General features: G+C 35.3%; 3 protein-coding genes and 1 pseudogene across 5 annotated transcripts; 1 reads left to right on the top strand and 3 right to left on the bottom strand.

Annotated features, from left to right (window-relative positions):
• Window positions 1-210: 210 nt before the first annotated feature.
• Window positions 211-3,732, top strand: LOC106444209 (retrovirus-related Pol polyprotein from transposon TNT 1-94). The gene is made up of 5 exons (XM_048743684.1): window positions 211-601; window positions 694-3,006; window positions 3,135-3,218; window positions 3,300-3,387; window positions 3,473-3,732. The coding sequence occupies exons 1-2, from the start codon at window positions 211-213 to the stop codon at window positions 2,481-2,483; spliced, it is 2,181 nt and encodes a 726-aa protein (XP_048599641.1). The 3' UTR covers window positions 2,484-3,006; window positions 3,135-3,218; window positions 3,300-3,387; window positions 3,473-3,732.
• A 4,748-nt stretch (window positions 3,733-8,480) lies between these two features.
• On the bottom strand, window positions 8,481-10,467 carry LOC106444208 (transcription factor bHLH126). Of its 3 annotated transcripts, XR_001288194.3 has the most exons (5): window positions 9,863-10,464; window positions 9,367-9,726; window positions 9,211-9,284; window positions 8,983-9,057; window positions 8,481-8,823 (listed from the first exon to the last, which is right to left on the bottom strand). XR_001288194.3 is itself a non-coding variant. In XM_013885707.3 (4 exons), exons 1-3 carry the CDS (start codon window positions 10,085-10,087, stop codon window positions 9,216-9,218), a joined length of 654 nt encoding a protein of 217 aa, XP_013741161.2. In that variant the 5' UTR covers window positions 10,088-10,462; the 3' UTR covers window positions 8,481-8,823; window positions 9,211-9,215. The 3 variants fall into 3 exon arrangements, 2 of the variants coding, with proteins under 2 accessions (XP_013741161.2, XP_013741162.2); XM_013885707.3 differs by lacking the exon at window positions 8,983-9,057 and having other exon boundaries at window positions 9,863-10,462; XM_013885708.3 differs by lacking the exons at window positions 8,983-9,057; window positions 9,211-9,284 and having other exon boundaries at window positions 9,863-10,467.
• A 182-nt stretch (window positions 10,468-10,649) lies between these two features.
• LOC106396039 lies at window positions 10,650-12,208 on the bottom strand (annotated as a pseudogene).
• A 32-nt stretch (window positions 12,209-12,240) lies between these two features.
• LOC125580144 (glutathione S-transferase T3-like) lies at window positions 12,241-14,434 on the bottom strand. The gene has a single exon (XM_048744189.1). It carries the CDS (start codon window positions 13,947-13,949, stop codon window positions 12,756-12,758), a length of 1,194 nt encoding a protein of 397 aa, XP_048600146.1. The 5' UTR covers window positions 13,950-14,434; the 3' UTR covers window positions 12,241-12,755.
• Window positions 14,435-22,558: the final 8,124 nt, after the last annotated feature.

Here is a 22,558-nt window from a genome sequence, read left to right as displayed (position 1 = left end):
AAACGGGTTAGTTTCTTAAAAGGAGGAAGATAGCCAAAATCTGAGAAGTTAGAGCTGGTGCACACAGATGTGTGGGGACCCGCTCATGTTGCATCGCTAGGAGGTTCGTACTACTATGTGACCTTTATTGATGACTCCACAAGAAAGGTGTGGGTCTACTTCATGAAGAACAAATATGAAGTGTTCTCGTTTTTCAAGAGATGGAAAACCATGGTTGAGATTGAGACGAATCTCAAGTTGAAGTGTCTAAGGTCTGATAATGGTGGTGAGTATATCAGCGGCGAGTTCACGAGATACTGCGCTGATAACGGGATCAAGATGGAGAAGATTATTCCTGGAACGCCTCAACAGAATGGAATAGCGGAAAGGATGAACCGAACCTTGAACGAGCGTGCAAGGAGCATGAGATTGCACTGTGGATTACCAAAGACGTTTTGGGCAGATGCAATCAGTACCGCAGCCTTCTTAATAAACAGAGGACCGTCTGTACCATTGGGATTTAAGATCCCTGAAGAAGTTTGGAGCGGAAAGAAAGTAAACCTTTCTTATCTAAAGGTGTTTGGTTGCTTAGCTTATGTTCACATTGACGATGCTGCAAGAAGTAAACTTGACTCGAAGTCTAAAAAGTGTTACTTCATCGGTTATGGTGACACGGAGTTTGGTTACCGGTTTTGGGATGACGAAAATCGGAAGATCATCCGCAGCAAAATGTTGTGTTCAACGAAGAAGCGTTGTACAAGGATAAGCTAAGAGAAGGCTCAGAGAGGAAAGAGCCTGGAGCTGTTGACTTAGAAGATATCCTGACACCGGAGTTGCCACAGGATACCGCAACAGCAGAAGGAGAAATCTCTCAAGACGAGAGTGGTGAGGCTGAAGAAAGTGATGATTCTGAAGTGGTCCCATATACACCAGTCACGGAGTTACGACGGTCAAGCAGAATCATCAGAAAGCCAGTAAGATTCTCTCCATCGCTCAACTACATTCTGCTCACAGACAGAGGCGAGCCTGAATGTTATGAGGAAGCTATGCAAGTTGATGAGTCGACCAAGTGGGAGCTTGCAATGAACGACGAGATGGACTCGTTGTTATCCAATCACACGTGGGAGTTAGCAGATTTGCCTAAGGAGAAAGAGGCATTGCATAATAAGTGGGTCTACCGAATAAAAGAAGAACCTGATGGAAGTAAGCGCTATAAAGCAAGGCTTGTTGTGAAGGGATTCCAACAAAAAGAAGGCGTTGACTACACTGAAATCTTCTCTCCTGTAGTCAAGATGGTGATCATCAGAACGGTTCTTGGGCTGGTAGCACAAGAAGGTCTGCATCTTCAACAAATGGATGTGAAGACGGCATTTCTTCACGGTGATTTGGATGAGGAAATTTATATGAAGCAACCCGAAGGCTTTGAGATCAAAGGGAAGGAAAGCCTTGTTTGCAAGCTAAAAAGGAGTTTGTACGGCTTAAAACAAGCTCCAAGACAGTGGTACAAACGGTTCGATAGCTTTATTAAAGGCGTTGGTTTCTTGAGGTGTGAAGCTGACCACTGTTGTTACTTCAAGACGCTTGAAGAGTCCTACTTGATATTGCTCCTATATGTCGATGACATGCTGATAGTAGGAGCAGACTTGCACGAGATCAATAGCTTGAAGACAAAACTCTCAGAAGAGTTTGCGATGAAAGACCTTGGAGAAGCAAGACAGATTCTAGGGATGAGAATCAGTAGGAGCAAGGAAGGTCTTAAGCTATCACAAGAGGAGTATGTGAAGAAAGTCCTCAAGAGGTTTAACATGGATGACGCGAAGCCAGTTAGTACTCCCCTGGCAAGTCACTTTCGGTTATCCAGAGAACAGTCTCCAAAGACGGAAGACGAGATGGCATGTATGGATAAAGTTCCATATGCTTCTGCTATTGGCAGCCTGATGTACGCGATGATATGTACAAGGCCAGACATTGCACATGCAGTGGGAGTCGTCAGCAGATTTATGAGCAATCCAGGGAAGGAACATTGGGAAGCCGTTAAGTGGATTTTCAGATATCTAAAAGGAAATCCAAGTTTATCGCTATGTTTCACGAAGTCTAAGACGGGATTGCAGGGATATGTTGATGCTGACAATGGAGGTGACATTGACAGCACGAAGAGCACAACCGGGTATGTCTACACCTTTGGCGGTACTGCAATTTGTTGGGTTTCAAAGTTGCAGAAAATTGTATCTCTATCAAGCTGTGAAGCTGAGTATGTTGCGGTAACGGAGGCAACAAAAGAGATGATATGGCTACAGTCTTTTCTAGAAGAGCTAGGCCATGACCAAGGGAAGGTGTGTTGTACTGTGACAGTAAAAGTGCCATCGATTTGGCAAAGAATCCGGTTTACCATGCTCGGACGAAGCACATACATCGTCGGTATCATTTCATCAGATCAGCGTTGGAAGATGAAATGTTGGTGCTTGAGAAGATCCCAGGAAGCAAGAATCCGGCAGACATGTTGACGAAGGTCGTGCCGTATGACAAACTGAGGTTGTGTGCAACCTCAGTTGGCTTGTCAGAGTAACAAGCTGAGAAGACCTGCTACATTGATCAAGGTGTGAAGACAGATTGAAATCAGTCTTCAAGTGGGAGATTGTTGGTCAAAAATATCAACGCATGCAAGTTGGTGATGGTGAAGAACACGTTTTTTTTTTTCTCTTTGGTTTTTTGGTTGGTAAGTTTGGTTGTTACACCAACTCACCACCAACTCACAAATCCCCTCCTATAAATAGATGCATGAAGGAGAAGGGGAAAATCATCCCAAAACAAGAAGAGAAGAAGAAGAGAAAAACGTGAGAGAGAGAGAAAAAAAAAACTTTTTTTCTCACAAAAAATCTTCTTTAAGAAATTACGAGTAATTTCTGAGTGTATTTGGGATCGGGGTGTGAGTTGTGAGCTTGTAAAATTTCCTTGGTTGATAATAAAAGATCTGTAGCAGGTCCGGAGACGTAGGCAACATTGGCCGAACTCCGTTAACAATTTTGTGTATGTGCTCTTTTTCCCGCTCCCATAAATTCTGGTTTACCGCAAAATTTGACCGCGTATTTCCTAACAAACAAAACTAACTTAGTTCTACAATAGCGATTTAACTGCATTTCTATGTATCCTCGCAGGTTCCTCCGAAACCTATTGCGAGAATTCCTGCAGCCTCTACTTCCTCCTTTAGTTTTTGTTGATGAAGAAGAAGAATCTACAGAGTAAGTTAGACAAAATATGAATGTTTTCGCAGCAGGGCAGAGATGTTTTGTTATTGAGTTTTTGATTATGAAATTGCATAGAGGTAGGAGAGAAGAGGAAGAGTGAAACTAACTCATCATCGTCATCACAAGGTCTGCCGCTTAGTGATGGCCGTGAGATTAAAAAAGTGTAAGCATAAGGTCCTCTTGGTTCATTCACCAAACAATCACGCCTTGTGTATCTAACAATGTTTACTTTTTTATAAAAATTGTAGAGAAACAGAGCTGCTGCTACAGAACCCATTAAGACATTTCCCACCCAACAGCTTCCTACGATGATAAATGTTATCATCATCTCTACCAACAACCATAACAGACACGATCTTCTGAGTTTGAGATTTGAGCTTTTGTCTATAAAGCTCCTTGAATTCTTTTCCTATTTTGTGTACTGAGATCTATGTATCATGCTGAGCTTTCCGTCTGTTCTTGAAACTGAGTTCTTAAAAATTTAACTGATTTCAGTTAGTTACTTAAATCTCCTCCTAATAGACCATGTGTAGTGGAAGTATCGGAAAACAACTAATTCATATATTTAACTTAGGGAAAGGAACCAACGGCTTCACTCCAACATCTTCTCCTCCTCTTCTTCAGTCTTTATCCGAATACACTTGGTGGTGAAGAACAGAATCTCCTCTTTAAGGACCCAAAATCCACGTTCTTCGTCAACAATAATGCAAGATTGGCTCTCTCTGTTTTGATCAGTTTCGTCGGATTTTACGAAAGTGACGACTTTTCTTCTGTCTCATACCTCTCTGGTTGGGCTCTTACTTGGGCTGCTCTTCACACTTTTCTATGGGCATCATCGCACTTACTGGGCTTCGTTCAACTTGGGTCCATAATGGGTTCTATTATTTTCAAAACTACAAGCCATCTATCTATTTTGTAATCACTAGAAGGGACTAACAAAAAGCCTTCTTGCTACCTTTATATTAATGCAAAAATTCAGTAAAAAAAAAAAACTATCTAAGATTGGTCAATACTTAATTTGATAACCATTAGGCTAATCACATAGTGTACGTTTTTCTGGAAAGGTTTTACCCACATTAGAAAGTTTTATGTTTGTGAACAAAAAAAAATGAGTTTTATGTTTAAACTCCAGTTTTATGTCTAAAATACAATTTGGGCTTTGTACCGCTAGAGACTAGCTAGGCTTACAACATAGTTTAAAATCTCTTCCTTTTTCAAATTATAATATAAAATGATACATCTTTTTTCTTGATACACAGAAAGCTTATGTTATTTGCAAAGCCCGGATTGTTGAGGTCTAGAGCCAAAAACGCCGGTACTATGTCTCTTGCACTCACTGCAACCAAAAGCTAGAGAGATCTGTCGCATCTCTCCAGTGTTATAAGATAAAAAGTTTTCATACTCATTTAAAGAAAAACAAGTCATTATTTTATGCATTCAGATCAGTCATATTATTGTTTATCACAGATACCGTGATTATTGATTGATAATAGAAATAATTATACCACTTTTGTGGTGTTCAACAAGGAGATGCTTAAGCTCACTAATCAAGAAGTATCTACTATACTTCTCAATGAGGTTTTTCTTAACAATCACTCAAAACATTAAAGAATTTCGAACATTACACATGTGCACTAATAGAAAATTAAAAATTTCTTCACTCTTTTTCTTCTTATAAATCTCTTCACCCTTCTTCTTCTACACTAATATGATTCAACTACTATAACTCAAGTATTTTTAAGATCTCTGCGCTTGCTCTGCCCCTAGTATTTTATATAGTAGTATAGTACATAATTGTATAGAAAGTAACATGAAATAATAGATGGAATATAATACTAGTTAAGCATTATGCGTGTTTTATAAAACCTTTTAGAATCATATGTATATATATGCAGGGACGAATCTAGACTATTTGATTTGATGGGTGAGTGCACTGTTGCTATTAAAAAAAGAAAGATACATATATTGTGTTTTTGACACATTATATGTATGTGTTACTGATAGTTTTCAAGATTTTATCGAGTCTTTTTGGTTTCTCTGAGTCATTTCAGGTCTGGAGTTGCATTGGATGGGAGATAGACCAGTTGGAGGAAACGAGGAGAAAAATAATGTAATTTAGAGTTTTTCACGCAGAACAGTCGAGCGGAGCAGCCCGAGTGCATGTTCCAGCGGCAGAGATTTTTAAGGAAGTTTCCAAATATTTCGGGATTTGCCCTAGTTTTCCCTATTTTTCCCTCTAACCGCATGTGGCTCATGTATATATTCTTCTTTTATTTACTTTATGACCTTACTTTAGTTTTTACGCAAGAAAGGCCTAGAGAGCTCTGTGATTTGGCAATTGCTACTTGTAAGGGAGAAGGCCTCATCTATCTCCTAGAGAAGATTATCTTGAACTCTCTGATTTCTATTATCTATTATATGCAGTATTATTCAGAAATCATGCTTCTATGTTATTGTGTTATGACTGAGTAGTCACCGAGTTAGTTTAGGGTTCTAGGGTTTGGGATTCGCGAGCTGAATCATAAATAAGTCATCTAAAGATTGTCTACATTCATATATGTTCTTATTGCTTACATTGAGCTGATCACTTAGTCATAAATTAGGGTTAATCAATTTAGCTAACCGTTGGTTGATAACTTGATATGATTTGAATGAGCTTTTCATCCCAAGTCAGGGAGAGTAGATATTAGGGTGTATTGTGAACATATCGGACTTGATCTCTAAAGCTTGCTATCGCGTCTTGGTCCAAACGAGAGTTTAGGTATCAAGACCGATCTGCAAAGGAATCAACACCACGACAGTGGGTTGTTTCAACCAACACCACGACAGTGGGTTGTTTCAACCTGAGTGATCCGAGTTTAGACTTGTGTAAACTGGACTTGAATAATTGCTTGGTTTGCGATTTCCTTACCCGAAGAAGAAACCCTAGACTAGCGCCTTTAATCAATTCGAAAACAACCTCACTTGTTACTTGTTCTTTACGTTACCTTACTCCTTTAAAACTCCACTTCTGTTTTAGCTTTATTATGATCCCATAAAGAAAAAGTGTGAACTGGTCCTCTGTAATTGAATCTAAAGATATTTCAACTATACTGTTAACTTAACAGTAGACAAAGATCCAATTTTAGTGTATCAAAGTACGGGTGCACAAGCTGCTTTTTATCATATGAACTAAAACCATCCCCATTAGCGATGCGGGGTGGAGTTTGCCACATGGATTTTTCTTTTATATTTTTTTATTTTTTTGTTTTAAAAAAAAAATATTAATAAAGTAACCAATCGTGGGTCGCCACGTGTCGTGGGACCCACGAAAACAGTGATGAACCGCCTCTTGCGGATGAACCCCGACGAGACCAGTTCATTAAGCTCACAATATTGTATTATTTTTTTCTCAATGGGCATGCTCTAACATAATTTTGATGTTTATATGTACACAATTTTGAACTTTAAAATAATCGTGGGTGCACTTGCCCCCACACCTTACAATGGGTGCACTTGCCCCCATGCCTTACGACCTGGCTTCGCCACTGTATATATGACGACTTTCCATCCAAAAACCATCGACTGAGTAAGTAAGAGATCGCCCTTGTAGATCATAATCTATTGATTATTGAATCACGAAAAAGAAAAATCGGGTCATTCCCATATCTGAATCTCTTGGACCTGACACCAACTGATGGAGAAGCACGTGTGGATATGTTTGGCTACAAATCGATATCATATTATGAGGCTAAATTAAACCCCACACGGACACACACACAATAAAATAAGTCATGGTCAACACTTGTGTTATAAAGCTAAAAAACATCTTACACATATAACTAAGCTAAGCTGTCTCAGATCTTGCTCTTAATTATTGCAGCTCGCCATTAGATCCGTGTACAAAAAAAATTCTCGATCAAATTAACTTGCCATTGATAAACATCTTTTTGTATGAAATACTAACAATAGTGTGATTTAAAATTAAAAATTAATTGATAAATGCCATCAAAGCTGTGATCGAGCCATGCAATTTGCATTTTTCAACGGTTTTTATTGGTTTGTCTGGATATCAGGATGTAAATACCTGGTTTTAAAACTTTCAATATTACAAATCTTAATCTAATGAAAATTTGATAAATCAAACGTCTGAGACAATCTTTATTGGAAAACAATCTGATTTGATGATCATGAGTTTGTTGGACAGCATCTCAAAGTTGATTAATAATTCATTCAGTTGCCAATAATGATATAGCTAAAGGTACCAAACGAATATCAGGGAGATCTCAACAACTCATAATGCGTATCTCTTAAGTGCCTAAAACATTTGAACTGCTGTCAACTTGGCTTAAGTTCGTGAGACATATATAATATAAGTGGATATTAATCATATCTAAAACTATTATACTTATATGTGATTCTATTTATATGCTTTTTGGTATGCGTAGGCAAAAGAAACCAAGATTTGGGGATATGTATCATGTATAATATTGTGTCGTATCGTGAATTACAAAAGAAAGCAAGATTTTGTGATTGTATATTAGATAAGCTTTTATAGTTTCTTAAATTATAATAATATTTTAAATCCTGAATAACAAATTAATATGAAGATTCATAAACAGAAGGTGGTTCTATGCATTGAATTTAGGCGATTTCTTTATGTCAATATGATTTTTCCTTATTGGAACAATCATCGGGTGATTATCATAAGCGTTTACCAATTTGTTTATATCAATGTGTAAGTGAGCAATATTACAGTGGATTCTCCCATTTTTGCTTGCATGTAAATGTCATGTAACATTCTTAGGCTCCTTAATATGATAGGTATATCTTATATTCAAGTTTTTTGGTCAACGTTATATTCGAGTTACCGGATTTCACTGGATATATAAACGTATATATATGATTCTAGAGGTACATTTGTGATGTCATTTACGTTGTCAGTTGATGGTGCTTATGGGTTTTTTTTTACACGTATCCTGACACTTACTGACTTACGTATATAGTCATATGAAAATTGGTGATGCCGATGTCATTTCATTTGTACCATTTAGTGTATGAATGCGTAATATACGTACACTTATCTGATCTTTTATCTACCACTTTTGAATTGCTCAAACGATTGGGTTTCTCGATAGCGTTTTGTATTACTACTTCATAGTTTGATAACTCATTATGTCGCAGAAATAGCGGTTGTTCCTTCTCAGTTATATTAATTATATATATATAAAACCTTATATACATACTAAAAACCCGCATGAACACATAACAATGAAATGGCACAAAAGATGCTAATAATAAAAGGGAAACCTGATAGCTGAAATTTGGAGCTGATAAGAAGCAAATGTAAAGCAACACACACAAAAACCTTATTGTGAGAAAAATGATCTATTGCAAACATCACAACCTCAGTCTTTACGGTTCTGCGTTGAATGATGGTGAACTTTATGACCTACCCATGCATAAAATCCTTTTGAAACATAACTGCAATACGCACTTATCAAAACAAAAAACTGCAACACGAACTTGAATTTGTTTAAACCGAGGCTATGCCTCCATCCAAGAGTATATTTCATGGCCAGCTTTCCAAGATGAAGTTTCATGAATGCTTTAGATATTTCTGCATTTAGCATACCATGAAATTAGTTAGAACATCAACTATAGCTCTCTTGTATGATGCATAAAAATATAGATACGGCCTATCGAACTTAACATATATTGATGCACTATAAATATTTCAAACATTAGTTAATTATATATGTAGGAGCAAGAGAATAACCTATTGGAGCAACGAACAGATGGTATCTACAAAAAACGCTTTTCTTATATCCACTAACAAGCTTCAATACCAAATCTATATAAAGAAAATAAATTGGAAATGAGTTTATATATATTGGGTTACAAATTCAAACCAACATATAAAATTAAGAGTTCTTTTGGAAGAGAGATCATACGATGAACAAGTCTTTAGGACTACAAATGTTATGATTAATAAGTATTATAGTACCCCGTCTAAAGTATCAACTCCTCAACTAGCTTCTGCTGCAACCAAGCTAAGTCCAGGCATCCAAAACTATTAACCTGTGTTAAATATAGTTAAATATAGTGAAACCCCTAGACTAATTGCAATTTACATGGCATGTTGTATAACTTGTGACAATACCTCGACTTGAATAGTGTGCATGAGCCTCTCATTGACTCTTGTGGTGAGACAGCTGATGACTTCAAGTCCTAGCTCCTGAAGTGTCTCAAGCACTCTTGAGAGTGGCAAAGCTTCGGGACCTGACGAGTTGCTGCTCACCGCCACTTCGAAACCGCTCACGCATGGTTGCACCATCACACTCGCCGGATACGATTTGCCTAACTCGGATCCAGTTCTTGCCGGATCCGGACTCGATTTATATGTATGACATGTTTCTCTGCTTAGCTCGTCTCTTCTTGCACTAAGTTCTTTAATCCGTGTTTCCGTGTCCTTAATGAAATTCACCGCTCCGTTTACATGATCCGAAACAGCTCTCTTCCCCTAACAATTCAATGAAAATAAAAGACATATTCATAACCCTAAAAGCCACATCTCACCAAACCTAAGTTTCTTTTGTTAGAAAAACAGTATACGGAAAATAATAAAATTTGAGAAAAAAGTGAGTAAGAATAGAAACCTTAATGTATTGGAGAGGTAAGTGAGAACGAAGCGAAGCAAAGAGTGTAGCCATCTCTTGTCTTCTCTGGCGTTCGATGTCGCGGTGGAGAAGCTTCTTTTTCTTCTTATTGTCATCTATTTCACGGGGTATATCGGAGCCGCCGCTGCTGCCACCTTCACCGGCTGAGCCAAATGGCCTCTGTCTCTGGTACCCTTTCGGGCTGGGATTCTGATATGGATCCATAGTTTTACACTTTGAGCTTTAACAATGCCAGATCTCCGTAGGATTTTGTGGTTGTCCAAAAATAATTTATTTTCTTGTATTGTTTACTGGTTAGCTTTTTTATATTGTGAAGAATGGTGCCTAAAGAAAACAAATGGTTCTGTCTGTCTCCTTAGGTGAGAGGGGAGGACCATTCTTTTTAATATATAAATACTAATCAGGAAGACCAAATAATGCAGCTTCCAGAATTGCCTTTTTAACACGTTTTTCTACGAAATTTGGTTTTTAGCTATAACTTTTTTTTGGGGATGAACCTAGCTAGGCCTTGAGTCCTTGGCTCTCTTCTTAAACTATATACGATAGATTCAACGCACTAACGCCCTCCACATCATCTTCTCTTTCTTCCACATCAGTTTCTCTCTCTTCCAACTAATAATTCAACACCCACTCATTTTTTATACTCTACAATGGTTTATTTAAAATAAAATTCAACACCCTACCCTACAATTTTTATTTTCCATTTTTTTTGTTTTGTTTTACATCTTTTATTTTGTAATTACATATTAATAATTATTATTAGTTTAAATTAAATTACAATACTTAAGAGCTATATAAATGATTAAATAATTTATGTTTAATTTTATAATTTTAATAAAAATATCAATTATTTAAGACATGAAATATAAAGAATTATTATTAAAAAGTAGAATTACGAAAATTTAAAATTTAATACAATACATTAATAAGCACACAACACAAATAATAAAACACATAACATAATTAGTACAATAAACACAACTCACAAACTTGGAAATCTTTCTAACCACGGAACATGCTGAATTTTTGCCATATGTGTTTGACTAGATCTGCTTGCAGTTCGTGATGCACATTTGAATCCCGCAACTCAGATCTAGCATGCACGTGATTTGCAAATGAAGGTAACACTTCGGTCGAGAATGGTTGTGGGGCATTAGATCCACTTGCCTCAGATTGATCATAATCGGTCCAGAGTTGAGCATATGTATCTCGTTCATCCTCAACAATCATATTATGCAATATGATACATGACCTCATTATGATAGCAAGAAATTTCCCACAAGCGAGCTGGTTCCCGAATGATTTTAAATCGAGCCTGCAGCACTCCGAATGCACGTTCAATGTCCTTCCGACATCCCTCCTGAACTTGTGCAAATAACTTGTCTTGTTCACTCTGTGGAAGCCTAATCGATTTGACGAAAGTAGGATAAGAAGGATATATACCGTCAGCTAGATAGTACGCCATATTGTAAGGTCGTTGGTTCACGAAGAAGTTCACTCTTGGAGTATTTCCTTGTTCAACATCATCGAACACTGGTGAACGATCTAGAACGTTTATATCGTTCAATGTGCCTGGACATCCAAAAAAAGCATGCCAGATCCATAGATCATGGGTTGCGACCGCTTCAAGAATAACTGTGGTAGTTCCCTTGTCTCCCCGAGTATATTGTCCTTCCCACGCTTTAGGACAATTTTTCCATTCCCAGTGCATGCAATCAATACTCCCAATCATTCCCGGGAACCCTCGCATTTCACTAACATGCAAAATTCTTTGTAGGGCATCTTCAGTTGGGGCTCTCAGATACACTTGCTTGTACAATTGTATGATTCCCTTACAAAACCTACGCAAGCACTCCAAAGCTGTTGTACCTCCAATTTTGATGTATTCATCAACTGCGTCGGCTGCCATACCATATGCTAACATCCGCATGGCTGTGGTACATTTCGCTAGTGGAGATATACCTTCTTTATTTGCTGCATCAAATCGTTGAGTGAAGTAATCGTCACTTCTTGATAGGTCCTCTACAATTCGGAGAAAGACATGTTTCCGCATCCGAAATCGTCGACGAAACATTGTATCATCATATGTAGGTTGATTGGAAAAGTAGTCGTCAATCAATCTTTGATTTGCCGCTGCATGATCTCTCTTGTGGTATCTCCTCTTGCTACGAGGTGGATAGTCTTCCTCGATTTTCTTTCGACGCTCTCTAAACTGGTTGAGGATATACCTTTCTTCAATTTCAGATTGTCTTTTGTAAGCTTCGATATCAAAAAGAAGTTCTGAAGGATCCATATCAAAAGGAATTTCCGATGGATCCATTGTGGTATTGGTACATCAATAAAGAATGAGTCTTTATTTATAAGACAATGAAATCGATAGATCATGTTCAGTGGTTGGAGGATAAGATTTTTACATTGAAGAAAAAGTCATGGGCACTCGACAGCATTATTAAATCGTGTTGAGTGGTTAGAAGATAAGATTCTCCCATTTAAAACTGAAATTGACGGATAGCATTGATTGAAAAGTCACGGGCACTCGACAACATTATTAAATCGTGTTGAGTGGTTAGAAGATAAGATTCTCCCATTTAAAGCCGAAATTGACGGATAGCATTGATTGAAAAGTCACGGGCACTCGACAGCTTTATTAACCATGTTGAGTGATTATAAGATAAGATTCTCCCATTTAAAACCGAAATTGACGGATAAGATTTTATATTATTAAACCATAACATAACAATACATTATTAAAACATCAACAGACAACAACATTATTAAAGGAGAAAATTACAACAAACATTACAAAAGCATGAAGTGACATGGTGCAGACAAGCATGGAGTGGGATGATGCAGAAACCACTTGTGACTACAATTATTTTCCAAATAATTCGTAGCTCAACTGTTGGAACAACTCGTTGCTCTGGTCATTGAGATGTTCCTTTTCACTTAGCTTCAGCCACATCTTCATCTTCTTAGCCCGAGTTTTTTCTTTCATCAATTGATTTGCCTCCTCTTGCCTTTGGTTTGCCTCCTCTTGCCTTTGGATTGCCTCCTTTCGCCTTTCGTTTGCCTCCTCTTGCAACATGGCTAATTTTTCCAAGCGTTCAAACTCTTGAGCCTTGATTTGTTTGAATTCATTAAAATCTTCGTTGACCACTTCCAGGGCTACGCTCTTGCCTTTCTTTTTAGCTTTTTTCTTTGCTGCATCCCTTCCCATTGGACGAGCAGTGGATCCAACAGAGTTAGAGTCACTAGCATCACTATCGTGGGCTCTCTTAGATCCACTGCTTTTAGAGCCACTATTCCCTCCAACTTGACTACCATAACGTGGTTGATCACGGACAGCGATCCATTCTTTCATTAAATTGAAATTTCCGGTACCACCACCTGAATAGATTTCTTGCGCTTTCGCCAATACATCTTGCTCCGACCACCCACTTTGTTGCATACGCTTAGCGTTATCGTAAGCGCCAATCCATTTTGACAATTTTTGGTTTATGTAGTTGTAATGATTTCTGCATGAAACTCCACTGCGCGGAGGATCAAATGAGCAATGTTCATTACAATACTCAGCAATTTTGCCCCAAAATGATTCACTTTTCTGGTTTCTGCCAACAACGCTGTTTGTTCCGTATTTGATCCACCCACTCAATAGCACCAAATTTTGCTCAGTTGTCCATTTGACGCTTTTTCGGGTAGCAGAGGCTGAACTGTCTGCTCCAAGAGTTGCTTCATTAACCCCACTTATACCACCAAGAGTCATTTGTGTAGAAAACTCGGGAAATTCAGTTGCTCCAACATTCGAAGCAATTTCCTTATCCGTTGGAGTAGAAGAATAAGTGGGTGGTTGAGATGAATATGACATTGGCGAACCATAATATGGATGGTAGTTTGGAACAGCCGATGGCGTGAAAAAACTTGGTGGAAAACCATAATTTGGTATGTTTTGGGGTTGGTTGGGGTTAGGAAACGGATTTTGGAATAGATAGTTGTTGGGATTCGGATAGTTAAAAGGGTTGTTTGAAGGGTTTTGGATGTTATTAGAAGAGTTTTGGTTGGGATCCATTTTTTCAAAGAAGATAGAAAAAATATAGAAACGAGAGTTATGAGAGGCTAAAGATGGTTTTTTTTTCTGTGTCCAAATCTAATGAAACAAGTCTCTATTTATAGAGTATGAAATATGATAAATTTTGATATAATTTTTTTTTAAAATAAATATTTTAATATACAATAATTGAATGAAATAATGTAGAAGAGGAAAAAAAAAAAACTAAAACACAGCCAATCAAAGAAAAGTCGGCAGAACCACTTTCTCTTTGGCCAATGGAACTATGCCACATCAGACTGTCTCTCTCCCTCTCAACGGGTTTAATTTTTTCAGCTAGTTGTGTGCCAAATCATTTTAAACGTTTGATTAAACACACCACTGCATTTGGTCAACTGTTGAATTAATTTTTTCAACACGCCATTGCACTTGGTCTAAGACTATGTACAATGGTCAGAATTTTTCAACATCCTAAACTACACTTTTTACATTTCATATCATCTTTTCTTTCTTCCACATCATAATTCAACAACCATCTAATTTTTTCTACCTACAATGGTTTTGTTTAATAAAATTCAACACCCTACCCCACTATTTTTATTTCATATTTTTATCTTTTTTTATTGTTAATAATATATTATAATATTAAACTTGAAATATTTTAAAATATTTTAATATTTATATTTTAAAATAATAAATAACATTTAAAATAATATCATTGATTATAATTAAGTTTATAACAAAAGTTACATAGTTTTAAATACTTTTAATTTATTTCATATTTATATTCATATTCTTAACTATTTTTATACAATACAAAATTAAAATTGTTAAAAAAATGTTATTGGAATTTATTTAACAAAAAAAGTTTTAAAACACCAAATGAATGAGATTAATCTCTATTTATAAATATATGTCCAAATAAAATGAAACAAATTTCTATTAATAGAGTATGAAAAATGATGAAATTTTATGATTAAAATATAAATATAAAAATTAATTTACTATGAAATAAATGACATCAAATAATGGAGGTGGAAAAAACAAAATAAATTATTTCATTCTCTTTCTTCCTCAAATTTCAATTTTTAACTCTAATAATAATATGACATGTGGACTCTCTCTCTCCACCCATGTTCGATTCAACTAGTTGAAAATATTCAACTATGATTAATCCACCTATGATTCAACTCTCCTTTCAACACATGCATTGTAAGTATTAAACTGTTGAATTAAAGTTTCTTATAGACATTTTATACTGATTTAATTGGTAAAGATTTTTACCTCTTTAAAGAAAGAATGGAACTTAGAGTGGTGAACCTTTAAATTCACTCCATCATTTATGACCAATCAAAATAACACATAGATTATTAATTAAAAAACATTAAACTAAACAAAAAATAGCTAGAAAAAATAAAAACGCTAATTTTAACGACGCTAACGCTTCCAGCTAAACCCTAAACCCTAAATCTTAAATTCTAAACCCTATACTCTAAATTCTAAACCCAAATCCAAACCCCTAAACCCAAACCCTATACCCTAAACCCTAATCCTAGACCCTAAACTCAAATTATGTACCATAAACCCAAAAATAGACTATAAACCTAAATTTTATACCCTAAACACAAGTCATACACCCTAAACCCAAACCGTAAACCTTAAACTCTAATCCTAGACCCTAAACCCAAATTATATACCTTAAACCCAAAAAATAGACTATAAACCTAAGTCCTATACCCTAAACCCAAGTCTTAGACTCTAAACCCAAACCGTAAACCTTAACCCAAACTCTATAGCATCTAAGTTTGGGGTTTGAGTTTCGGGTTTACCATTTGGGTTTTAGGTCTAAGATTTGGGTTTAGGGTATAGATTTTGGGTTTAGGATTTACGGTTTGGGTTTAGGATTTACCGTTTGGACTTATAGTTATTTTTTTTGGTTTAGGATATATAATTTGGGTTTAAGGTTTACGGTTTGGGTTTAGGGTCTAGGACTTGGGTTTATGGTATAGAGTTTAGATTTATAGTCTAGTTTTTGGGTTCAGAGTATATAATTTGAGTTTAGGGTCTAGGATTAGGGTTTAGGGTATAGGGTTTGGGTTTAGGGGTTTGGATTTGGGTTTAAAATTTAGGGTATAGGGTTTAGAATTTAAGATTTAGGGTTTAGGGTTTAGCTGGAAGCGTTAGCATCGTTAAAATTAGCGTTTTTATTTTTTGTAGCTATTTTTTATTTAATTTAATATTTTTTAATTAATAATCTATGTGTCACTTTGATTGGTCATAATTAATAACTTAGTTCCTTAAAGAAACTAGGTAACAATGGTGTTTATAACACTCATTCATTCTGGAAGTAACTGATTTTTTTTTTTTGTGAAACAATATGTAATATACAAAATTGAATTTGGATAGTCATACAATAGCAATACTAATACAAACCATTATGCTCTATGTATTGGTGCAAACTGATTTTTCTTTTAAACCTTAATTTTGAAAATGAATTATTTTCTTAAGATTATACTTACAGTATAAACTATTTTACTGAAATTGTAAAAGACAGCTATAAAAATGAGGTAGGAAGCAAATTAAATGAACCAACTAATTAGAAAATATTAAACGGAATAAAAAGTTTCTACAAATATATAGTACCAAATGTGAAATTATATTTTTGTATGGTTTTATTATTAATTTTGGCCAGCTCATACTCTAAGGGAAACTAGACCCTGATCCGCGCGCCAGCGCGGATATGAATTTTTGGTTTATGGTTATTTATTTAACTAAATGATGTATTTGTAATATTTGATGAATTATATTCACCAAGTAAATAATTTTTTTGGCATCTTAAACAATCTATTTATGATGAATATTCGATATCATATACAAAATTGAACAAATAGACGTAATTAGAGAATTGTAGACGATATATAAAAACAATGGTTATTAATGTAAAATATGAAGAAATATTATATCATGACTTAGTATGGCATAAAAGATTATAAATTAGTTATACATGTTTAAAGAAAATAAAATAATTTTTAAACTTCTATGAAAAATTTAACATATAAAAAAAGGTGATGAATTAGTCATCAAATTGTAAATAATTTCATACTTTTGTTAATAATAAATTATTTATAGTCTTTGTTTTTCTTCAAGATAATTATTAAATGTCCATAACATTAATATGTTAAAAGGCCATATTATGAAAGTCCATGTTGTAACCGTTTTTTTCGGAAAGTGTAACAAAAAAAAATTACCTTTAACTCTTCGTTTTGTTTAAGTTATGTGTCGGTAAAAGATTAAAAAAAATTTCTCTATCTTTTTCAATGTTCAATTTGAAGCTTATTATGCGAAAATCATACGCAAATATAGGCAATTGGTTGGAATCTCTATATCTTTATATTCTTATAAATTTTAAATTTATTGTTTTCTCTTCTGCAAGCAAATCAATTACCGAAGTAATAGATCAATTGGTTGGAATCAAATCTATTCTTATAATTAGTGTAATTATGGTTACAGTTTCTATATTTAATAGGTACATTAAAGATACGACTTTGAAAATATTCTGTTTTGATTAATAGAAGATATTGAATTTTGAGTTTGCATTTATTGATTTGTTTTTTTATAAAACTTAGAAAATCAGTGAGATGATTGGTTGGTTGATACATCCTATAAAGAAAACGAAAACTAGGGATGGCAATCAAGGATCTGTACCGCGGGTCTGGCCCGTAAAAGCTTGCTGCGGGGCGGGATTGGGCCTCCATTTGGTAAGCCCGCAAAATTGCGGGCCTCGCGGGACGGGTTCAAAGCAGGACGGGTCGAAAGCGGGACGGGTCGAAAACGGGACGGGTCAAAAGCGGGATGGGCTTAACCTGCGGGATTTTGAAGACTTGCAACTGTAAGTCCTCATTTCTTCTTTCGCCTAAAACATTGAGAGAGAGAGAGAGAGAGAGAAGGCAATTCAACGGTATGTAACTCCGATGATGGTGGTTTCAGGGTCGGTGATGCTTCCGGTCTCCCAAACGCCTTCGATCTGCACCGGTGGAGCTTCTTCGAGTCATCATAAGAAGTTTGAAGACTCACTTTCCACCAAAGAAGAAGATCTAGTTTCCGCCATGGGTTCTTCATAGTTTTGCCTATATGTATTTGTTCATATTATCATACATTTTGGAGTTTTAGGTTTCAATATATCTTTAACTGACTTCTATTATTCTTATTTGCATAAGATGAAGTTGATGGTGAAGAAGAGAAATTTCCATCTTTTTGTCGCTTGTTGGCGATAAAGATGAAGAACAAGAAGTGTGATTGGTGTTTTCTTTTTATTTATTTTTGAGATTAACATCTTTGATTTGGTGTTGGTTTTATTTAATTTTGGATTCAGAAAACTAAAGCATTTTTGTTATGAACTTATGAGTTATAATATTTGGATTCATCAACTAAAGTATTATTTATTTTTAAAATGTTTGGAGTCTAACAAAAGTAAATAAGTAGTGTTTTGATCCAACTAAAATCTTTAACTAACAAGTGTATTGCCTTATCCAGTTCAATCCTTGACTAAACTCACTTACCGATGCTTCATGAAACTGATAAAGCGTCCTGAATCAGGTCTTGAAGCATTCAGGAGCCATATGTTTGTTTGTAATTCTATGTCCCGCGAACCGATCCGCAAAGGCCTACATGTTTTGCGGTATGGGTTTGGTCAGCCATTTTGAGGACCGCAGCCCGCGCGGGCCTGGCCCGCTGTGACCCGCTCGAAGACGAACCCGTTGCGGTACGGGACGGGACGGGATGGATCAACCTGTTTGAAATTCCTAACGAAAACTATAGGTGGTTTGACTATTGTACATCGATCGATGCATGATGTAAGTTGACTATATAAAACTTGAGCATGATCATTTCAAACTAAAGTATAGGTAGGTTATATGCATTTGTTATATTGTAGTTAATATATTTTAAATATTACATAAGTCAAGTGATTCACGTTTTCGTAAAAATAAAATTCAAGTTCATTATTGGGTCGTACTCGTCCGTAATAAGATACGTTAAATATGATGTATTTTTAGGTTCATTTAATGACATTAAGTTTAAATTTCAGGAAAACTCATTAATTTAACTGGAAAAGACAATCATTAAAATAGGTAGGTTCATATAATGACATTAAATTTAAATTTGATTAAGGAAAACTCATTAATTTAACTGTAAAAGACAAGCATTAAAATAGGTAATTTAATTTAATTCTCAGTGGCATAGAAATATAAATAAGTTAAAAAACTTAGGAGTATTTTTTAATGGGTACTTCTCTTTTAATAATATAGAAGGTATATGTTACGAAAATTCTTTTTACCATCAAATATCAGGGTAAAAAAGAGAGGAGGAAAGATTGTACATATAAATGTCAAACCGACCAAAAAATATGTAGAAAATGTAACTAAAACACAAACTATTATTACAAAGAAATGAAAAATATTTCCCTACCCACGTTTGCCCTTATGATCTCACACAACCGGGAGGAACTGAAGGATGCATCTATCTGACGTCTGTGGAGGTGGAAGCTCAACCGACCGTGCCTAAGATTCGGATGCTTGAAAGATAAATGATCAAATCTCATCCACTGATCTGGTCATGGTCGAATGTGGGCTCTCTGCTTTTGATGTGCACCTGCTCACACTGCAACTACTCTTCTTATTCACAAATACTTATTAGTAGTATTATTTAGTCTCCATATCCATTGCGTATCAGATATGTAATGTATATTTATCTTAAGAAGATACTATACAATATAATATGCTTTGGATAAAATATACGATGATATCCTTACATACTCCATAGTTCCACTTATTTTTTTGCTTCTCTATATTAAAAAGAAGCCTTGTAATGTATGACTCTATAATATAAAGGTTATCTAAAGGTTATGGTTTCGGAAAATATAAAGGTTATCCTTTCAAGGGCAAAGGAAATCCTCCTCTGTCACGAATCCCCTGTTACCTTTTAATATATGGTCCACTGTGTTCATATTATTTATTTGGATTTTGGAGCTTTACATTTTTGGGATGTTTGACCAATTTATTACATTTATTGTGTTTTACAAGAATAGAAGTAAAAAATGAGAAACTGTGCTAGAAAGATTGAACATAGCTTTTCTTATCTTTGCGTTCTGGTGCGCGAGCACTCGAAGCGGATTTTTAGAAAGCGGGAAACTTTAGCCGAAACCATAACTAGAATACAACTTGTTTCTGAATGTTAGATAAGCAAAGATGCATCATCGTTGAAGTGTTTTGAACTACTCGTCAAGCTAGTTTGTACCGCGGCCTACTCATGCTAGGCCTTTGACATTTTATAGTCAATACACTAGCACCTTTTTGGAATGTTGTCTTATTATCATCCTTTAGTGAATCGACCATCCTTTCTAGGAAGCATCTCTCTTGCTCTAGTGTTATTAATCTTAAGGACTTTAATTAGATAAAATAGTAAAAACTTGTATTATTAAAGACCATTGAATTTCCTTCTTTGATATAGCTTTCAAGCCACAGTCTACGCCCTCTGGTTTGAACGAAAGTTCGAGTAGGAGAGTTTCCAAACAACCCAACTCGACTAATCAACAATCTGAATAAGTTTGTTCGGAATAGGATTTCATCTATAAGAGGAAAAGGGGGAACGAAGCATGACAAAGCCATGGCAATCTAGTTTGCGAGGCATTGACAGATTTCTTAATTTAGTTTCTCAGAGTAGTTTATCTGGTTTTTTTCTAAACTTTTTCGCAAACAATAGCAATATTGTTTGTAACAAGGTTTTTTTGATGTGAATAAATTTAAAATTCATTCAGAAAAAAAAAAACCATTGACGATTTTTTAAAATATACCAAAAGCCGGTCGACTGGTAGTGTGATCTGAGAGTATTTGATTCATGCATCAATTCCTGTCTTATAAAATTAGAAATTTGACGCACGTTTTTATGTACGAGCAAATGACTCGCGTCAAATCGATGGTTGTCAAGAAAACAAGATTATGCAAAGTTCCTGAAGCCACGCAAATGGAGGAGGAGCATAAGACTAAAATAAACAAAAAGACTAAAATAAACAAAAGACATCTCTTTGCACTTTTTCTATCGGACGGTTGCAAACAAGAGCCGCAACTTCTACAGTAACTACAAAATTATTTATAATTTTGCTTTTTTAATGGCTGTCAACCGAATTAAAATATGGTGTTCGAATGTTAAGTACATGTACGTTAATATATTGGTAAATACAACTTTGCATTGTTCTTTAAAATAACGTTGTGCTTTTAATAGTTAACCTGTAATAGATTGTTAAACAAATATTACATACAATATATTCTTCGTATATTAATATACTAAAAATATGACAAAATTTAATATAAAAATTTAAGAACTATTCCAAACATAAACTTAATATTGTGTTTCTGAAAATTCAAAATTTAGGAACATTAAACAAAAGACACTATATTTTTACCATGTTTCATTTATTCATACGGTGTTGACAAAATGAATAAGTTTCTTAAAAGCATTTCTGGCCTTGTCACTATATTTAAATATGCATTTCTGGCCTTGTCACTTCGTCAGTTAAAGAATGTAGCAACGCTAGTGAACTTCATGAAAGAAAAACATTTGTAAAATCTTAGTTGACTTTTCTTAGGCAGTAGTTACCCTAATTTTGAATCACGATCAGGATTTTTAATCAACTTTCTATTCGAATAGTGACTTGACAACAACACTAACGCAAACTGTAAGATTATACATCTTGTCCCCAAACACTAAATTATCAATATTTGATCAGTCTTGACTTAGGTTTCATGGTGGATCATAAAAGATGATTGGTTCATCCCTGACATTAATCGCAAGGTATTTTAAATTCGGATCAGGCAGTGTGGTACGTTTTCAGACTAGTCCACTTTGTAGTACTAAATGTGTTCCTCCTGAGGTCGATCGGATCGGCCAATAAAACTTATCAAAAAAAAAAAAAGATTATACATCATGATCGAATCACAATTTTGTTAGTCAGTCGTCAGTTAGTCCTATACAAGGAGGACTTTTCAAAATAAAGTAGAAACACCCAAAATCAGTGACTTGGCCATGTGTGCAAAATTTAATAATAGACCCGACTTTATTTAATTCACGGACCCAAGGTTAGGCCTGTCAAGAAACAAATGATTATTCATTTAGTTGAAATTGTTTACCAAAGTCTAAAAGAAAATTCAACATTCTGGATAGATGTTTTTCAACTTAGCGGCATATTAACATTTACACACACAAAAAAACTTAGCGGCATATTAACATTTACACACACAAAACTTAGCGGCATACTTTACAGTTTTGTTACTTTTATGTTCACTTGCTTGTTTTTCTTTCTCTACTTGACTGTAGCTTTTTTTTTGTTTTCTGAATTCAACAAACACACAGAAAGCGTTTAAGTTTAACGATTCGTTGCTGAAATATATGCCAAGCTAACACGACAAAACGTACATGATTTTAATCGCCAAAAAATTGACGTTATTACCAAAATGTATTGATACATTGAATGACAGTGCTCGAAACTAACGACAACAAAACATATGGACCAGTCACTGGCTCAACTGGACTAGCAAATCTGGGAGTCATGGCACACGTTGAACTCCATGAGAAAA

Source organism: Brassica napus, chromosome C1 (genome assembly GCF_020379485.1).
Source record: "Brassica napus cultivar Da-Ae chromosome C1, Da-Ae, whole genome shotgun sequence".
Classification (NCBI taxonomy): domain Eukaryota; kingdom Viridiplantae; phylum Streptophyta; class Magnoliopsida; order Brassicales; family Brassicaceae; genus Brassica; species Brassica napus.
This window is presented reverse-complemented; position numbering and strand designations above follow the sequence as displayed.

Bases quoted from the DNA above. Each gene is read 5' to 3' on its own strand.
- LOC106444209 (XM_048743684.1), top strand. From the start codon at position 211: ATGGTTGAGATTGAGACGAATCTCAAGTTGAAGTGTCTAAGGTCTGAT. The intron at 602-693 runs GTAAACTTGACT...GAAAATCGGAAG, and splicing joins CATTGACGATGCTGCAAGAA to ATCATCCGCAGCAAAATGTT.
- LOC125580144 (XM_048744189.1), bottom strand. From the start codon at position 13,949: ATGGATCCCAACCAAAACTCTTCTAATAACATCCAAAACCCTTCAAAC.
- LOC106444208 (XM_013885707.3), bottom strand. From the start codon at position 10,087: ATGGATCCATATCAGAATCCCAGCCCGAAAGGGTACCAGAGACAGAGG. The intron at 9,727-9,862 runs GTTTCTATTCTT...TTGAATTGTTAG, and splicing joins TACCTCTCCAATACATTAAG to GGGAAGAGAGCTGTTTCGGA. The intron at 9,285-9,366 runs GTATTGTCACAA...TATTTAACACAG, and splicing joins TGCACACTATTCAAGTCGAG to GTTAATAGTTTTGGATGCCT.